Raw genomic sequence first — 6,349 nt, forward strand, 5'->3', positions numbered from 1 at the left:
TACACACACTGCAAACTTTTGTCAGTGGATATGTTTCAATATGCAAAAGACTATAATGAATTGTTATAAAACTGTGTTGCTAACAATGGCTAACCCGGATAGGGCTACACTTTCTGACTTGGTGTACTGGAACCGAGTCAATCTGGGTGTGACATCACTCCCAGTCCCATCATGGTGTCTCTCTATACAACTATCCCCCTTCTTGACACTCTGTTACTCACAGCCTTTCGGTTATTTCAGCTCCTCTACTATTTTCATTCACCCAACCTGCTACCTAGCCAACTTTATAAAAAGGATTTGTCGAACTGTTAGTAGTCATTTTAGCAGGAGTCACCAACTCACTGGTCATTTAGAACCAGTGACCTGCTTGTTTTCCAACTATCCCTGCTCTACCTACTGCAGATTACCTAAATCAGGTGTGGTCAGCCAATCAGAAACCAGGAGGGCAGGGATGGAAAGAGGGCATTAGATCTTCAGGAACAGGGTTGGAACACTAGAGGGTCTAAGACTCAAAACAAAATCACACAATAAACCCCACCTTTCTGCTCTTTAACTTTTCTGTCATGTCTTTCCAGTGATGTGGTGAACTATACATGCCTGGTTTGAACAAACTGTACAACAGGCAATCTCTAGTGCAGGTGTGGGTAACCCTGTTCCTCAAGGACCACTGTCCTGCATGAGGTTTAACTATACTAACCCGTTCAGGAAGAACAGTACCCAACCTGAAGCAAACCTGAGCCCTTTGACGGCTTTTAACACTCTTGAAATGCCAAACCAATGTTAACCATGTTTTGGCTCTTTATGTGCAACAGAACGTAGCCTCTTTGGTCTGTCAAACATTGCCTTGGACCCACTCTGACATATGGGGTGGCTGTTTTGAAATAACTACTCCCGGTTTGAAAAGTGCCAATTATAACCTATGTTAGGTGGCAGGTGGGGCTAATTTATTTTGAGAACAATGAGTACAACAGTCAGAATAACAACAGTCTGGCTGCAAAATTGAGGGGGGGTAGTACAATTGACATACTCCACATAACATGAAATCAACCTGTAATTGTGTCATTGTTTTCAAAACAACATCAGCCTATTTATTGTGCACTGCCTATCCTTGTTACTTACCAGCTGGCATATACACAGATACTGATCTCTCCACAATAAACTAGTAGCCTATAGGCTGAATTATAGGTCTAGCTCTAATATAGAAAATGGGTGCTAAACCTAAAATGTTTTTGTGCTTTTTTACACAGATGGTAGAAAGCTGAAGAATGGAGGAGAAAAAGGAGGAACTTGCCTGATTTTTTTTTTTTCCAAGAGTGGAGCACCATTGTTTCTCTTGCAATTTTAAATATCTCAGTATTTCATCATGATGTTGGCTGCCATCATACTGTCCATCAAGTGTTTCTTTACATCTGGAAAACAAACCAATTTTTTATTTTTTTTTTGTTTTTTTTCTTAGCTATTCATTTTCTATGTTTGTATGGGTAAAAAAGGAAAGTGTCTGAAGATAAAAAATGGTGCGTTCAAAACAAAAAACAGTAGAATATTTATGTTTAATTCCAATGCAATATGGAGTGCAATCCTACTCCAGACATTGAAATGACTTGGCTTGCCTTGACAAGAACTTTAGAGAGCCCATACAGTCAGATGTTACTGTAATAAAATAGCTGCAAGCAGAAAGGGGTGGACTGTCTGTAAATATACGTGTATACATAATGTCCTTTTGTTTTACCCGTTGTGGTACCTCAAATTTGTCTTCCTTGTTTTATTTTGCAAATTCTAATTTTATTATGCCAGTAAATATAATTATTTTATCATTTCCATCCATGTTGTAAATTGCAATATTATTTAGTTGCCCCAAGAAAGTGCCACTTTGGGATTCTTCTTTCTTTTTTTCCTCCCTTATTGTTTTTTGTAATGCACTGTTACGTTTCGTGTTGTCGTCAATGTTTGTTTTACTTTGGTTTTAAAAGCACAATCACTAAACTTTATTTTAAACCATTCTATCTATTAACCTTTTTGTCTTACTGGAGGAAAACAGGTATGGCAAAAGAGTCTAGTTAATCTGATGACGATGATGATGATGTAGGTAAGGGTTGCTGTTTACGAAGGCTGTGCTTGAAAGGAGACTCCTTGTGTTGTGATTGTCTCCCTCTCCAGTTCTGACACTAACTGAAGTGATCAAAGACAGTTAATGTGAGTCATAGCTGCAATGTAAATATCTTTTCACATTGACCATGAACTCAGCTATTGCACATTAATCGAAATGGTAACGTTGTCTACTAATGCACTTAAATGAATGTCGAATACAGGATATAAGAGTCACCTATAGAAACTGGAGAGGTTGTAATTGAACAAGAAGAGTCTCTTTTCTTGATAAGACAGTGGTTTTGGACCTCTGTTTTTGAGGAGAAAGGGTGCTGTTTCTTCATAGGACATCTGCAAACATTTGTTTCGTAAAGCAAAAAAGTAAAAAGAACTAAAAAAAAAGATGAATAAAAAAGTTCAAATTATACACGTTCTGCTGGTCGTTTCTCAACATTTTACAAAAGGAAAATCAAGGCTCAACATTAACAAATCCCACAGAAAGACCAAAACTCTCAATTAATTAATGTTACTCAGTACTGGCTGTGGCACTCAATGCCAAAATTTTAGCAATCAGGAATAAATAGAACATTTGTTAAGGATTATCCATTTACAGTGGATCAATACAATAAAATCAGTACATACTTCCTACATACAACACCACAGGCTGCTTGGTATTAAAGCATGCAGATTTATAAAGCTGCTCATACACATTGTTTTATAAATCTCAGTAATAGGAAACCAAGCCAGACTTTTCCTGTAACATGTATGCACATCAATACTCCTGCCTGCTCCACCAGTCTTTCGGGTAGCACAATTTCTCTGACTACATGACTGGAGCAATACTAAAGCATCTATTATACACGTCTATTACACATGGCTGTAGCTACACAATAGCGCCCATGTCATTAATCATGATATGCACCTGTACTGGTAACACTTCAATCACTATCACTAACTGTAGGGAAGGTATAACTTGCAAAGAAATCAAAAATACATTTGAACAGACTAAAATCCCAAATTAAAGTGTGAAATAACAGTCTTTATCCACATTTACATTTGAAGCAACTAAAGTGGATGTGGGATTGCCTTACAAAGAACTACAGTGAACATGTCATCCAGTGCAACACTGTGGCTGTTGTGTTTGCATATAACAACCTTATATCAACCTTATCATCCTTATCTTTTACAATAACTTGTAAAACTACTGTCTTGTTATAAATATCACAAGTTATTTCTAATAATTTAACTAGCAATCAATAATGAATGCAAAGTACACAATGGCAAGATTTGATATAGCATATGAAAAAAAATCTAAATTAATTGTCTCTACATATACCAGTAGCTATAAATGAAAACCATAATGTAACAACTCACTATTTCTTTCATTTTGACAAGAAATCATCAAAGCAGTCTTCACCCAAAAGGACACAATGTACAGTACTTCAACAACACTATCAAGGAGGGAACTATCAACATCCTTGGCTCAGAGGCAAAACAGCAATTTCGGTTATGTACAGTAGCTAATCAAATTTATTACACAACACCAATTCCATTACAGTTCTCTATTACTCACAATATCATCATCTTGTGTCAGTCGGGAAAGACATTTGGAGCTACAGGGTGAAGCTAAAACCAGTGGTGAAGGGATTCTATTCATTTGACAGGCATAGATTGCTGCCAATCAAGCGTAAGGAGGCCTCAATGACATTACATAAGAGAACAAATACGATACTCTTCTTATTTTTCATCACTCAGTAGCTAGTGGGATAGCTGCTGACACAGCAAAACAAAACATCCATAAAATCAGAAGATGACATCGTCACCACAGTGCAGCTCTAGGCAGCAACTTATCCTAATTGGGGACCAAAATACATTTGTTCCACTTTATTACATCTAACCTGCCTACTGCTTGTTCTCACAAAGCCAATAACCTGGCCTATGGGAGTCTTTAATGTCAACTGCTGTCTGTCTGGCTTATTCAAACATCAGTGATGAAGAAAGAGAGATTCCTCCCCTTTATACTCCCTCCTGAGCCTCAAAGAACTGAAATGGAAGTCCTATTTATACAAGTTAATGACTAGCACTGCCCACCTCAACATGCTGGAGACTCAAGAGAGCAACCACTCCAAGCCTGCTGCTGAGAGCCCCCAGAGCCATGAGATTCTCTGTCCAGTCGACTCATTTATTGCAACAATTACATTTCTTTGCCCAGATTCTTAGGCAATGTAAGAATGCATGCACAGACGCAATCTAATCAAAAGCTCAACAATCTTTTATAGTGTTTTTACTATGAATATGCATATCAAACCATCAAACCAGATGGAAGAATTTGTGCTGACATTTGATGTTTACAGACAAATTACAAACATATCACTATGATTCAGTAATGGTTGTATAATGGTTTAGCTATGATAAATGCAGTCTTTGAATTCCTACTCTCTTCCTCCTTCCTCCTCTGGAGCTCCCTGCCCCCCTTCATTCCCCCAGGTGTTCTCTAATAAGCACCTTTCTAAACAAGAACAAATTTGGAACAAGGGAAAGCATACCCTTATGACTCCATCCATCTTTTTAATGAGTGGGGGGTTTGTCCGTACCCCACAGTGGGATGCAAGTGATTAAGGATATTAAGCGGATACACTGGCTGCCAGGGTTATTCACCCCATAATGGCATGAATATGCACAATGAGTCTGGATGATCTTTGGGCTGGTCTTTACAGTTACTCCACCTGTCGGCTTGGGTTCTGAGGTGTAGTAGCTGAAAAAGAGAAGTGTGCACATTTAAAATAATGTTTATATTTTTCTCTTTTGAAAAATACCTGCACTACTGCACCTATAATATATAGATACTTTTAGTACATTCCAACTGTAAGGATCAGCAAGATCGGCTGTAGAACTGAAACAATTCATCAATTAATCAAACCAGAGGGAAAATAACAGCTAGTTATTGTAATTACATTTTAAAGTAAATCATAAAATGTCTTTTTCAAAGAAAATTGATAATCATTTATTGTCAGGATTAAGTGCTAGGTTTATCTTACATGCATATATTTGAGGTTTGGACAAAAAGGACACCAGAAAAATAGCTTTGAAAAATAGTAACAAATTTTTAGCTTATCTGTGGCATTTTAAACCAAATGATTAATAAAGTAATCAAGAAGAATTTGTAGATTATTCAATCATGAATATAAATGCAAGTTTCAAACTGATGTGGTTGCAAAAATGTCAATTTTCTACAGTTGTACTCTTCACTTACATTATTAAGATATATAAACAGTGCTCTATATATAAACCTAACTAACTAAATGCTTTCTAAAACTAATCATTTGATCATACTTAGCAATGTCTCTAATTGGCCATAAAGTAAATCACAAAGACAAACAGACTAGAAAATGATCAACTAACCATTCTGATTCATGGTTCTGAGGACTTAAAAAATACCACCTGCGCAAATGAGGTCTTCTGACTTTGCACTCTACAAATAAGTGTATGCAAGTTTTATTGAATGAATGAATGAATGAGTCTAATTGCTCAGAAGGAAGTACATTTTAAAGACAAAAGATTTCCTACTATGCCAATGTCACTATGAGGCCTTATTATGTTGGAATATGCTAAACATGTACAACTCTATGAAGCGCAGCAACCTCTCCTTCTTTTAGAGTTTCTTTATGTGTTCAGTATTTTAGTTTTTGCAATCAATAATTTAAACTGCTGTTGCTTTCAAGTCTGTCCCAGCAGCCAGAAACTAATTTCTTTTGTGCACATTCAGGCTGTCTCTCATTTCTGGTCGCCCAACTGCTTCATTAACCTCCTTCCCAAACTAGGAGGCAATTAAGTGAACAGCTGTGCACTGTCTGACAACTCATCTCACTGATCCTACCCTCTGCAAAAACACCAGTGAGGAACCAGTCATCCCAGGTGCACAGTGTTTAGATGGCTCCTCTCCACAGCACCTCTCCACAGCTATTTACACTACAGCTGCAGGTCAAACGCCACCTCTTCAGACGTTCAATCAAACCTGATTTACACTTAATGATCTCACCAACCAACTCATCACAATTTCACATAATTACAAAAAGTTGTTTTTAATCAATGTTAAACACTTAAGCTTGTTTCAAGTTGTGAAAATTGAACTGAGAAGAGTTACTGTAAAAGATAGCTGCCAGAGGTAAGACTGCCAGATGTAATGAGAAAGGGAGTGTGGAAGTCAGCCAAGTTTTTTTTTAATAACTGGGAAGTAATCTGGGTGATTTGTACATCCATTTGT

General features: G+C 37.2%; 1 protein-coding gene across 2 annotated transcripts in view; it reads left to right on the top strand.

Moving 5' to 3' along the window:
• robo1 (roundabout, axon guidance receptor, homolog 1 (Drosophila)) overlaps nt 1-2,510 on the top strand; it is a 157,285-nt gene extending 154,775 nt beyond the window's left edge. For both annotated transcript variants that reach the window (XM_026294513.2, XM_026294521.2), the window contains exon 30: nt 1,248-2,510. In XM_026294513.2, the coding sequence (XP_026150298.1) occupies nt 1,248-1,262 (15 nt within the window). In that variant the 3' untranslated portion in view covers nt 1,263-2,510. The remainder of the gene's footprint in view (nt 1-1,247) is intronic.
• Nucleotides 2,511-6,349: the final 3,839 nt, after the last annotated feature.

Source organism: Mastacembelus armatus, chromosome 13 (genome assembly GCF_900324485.2).
Source record: "Mastacembelus armatus chromosome 13, fMasArm1.2, whole genome shotgun sequence".
NCBI lineage: Eukaryota > Metazoa > Chordata > Actinopteri > Synbranchiformes > Mastacembelidae > Mastacembelus > Mastacembelus armatus.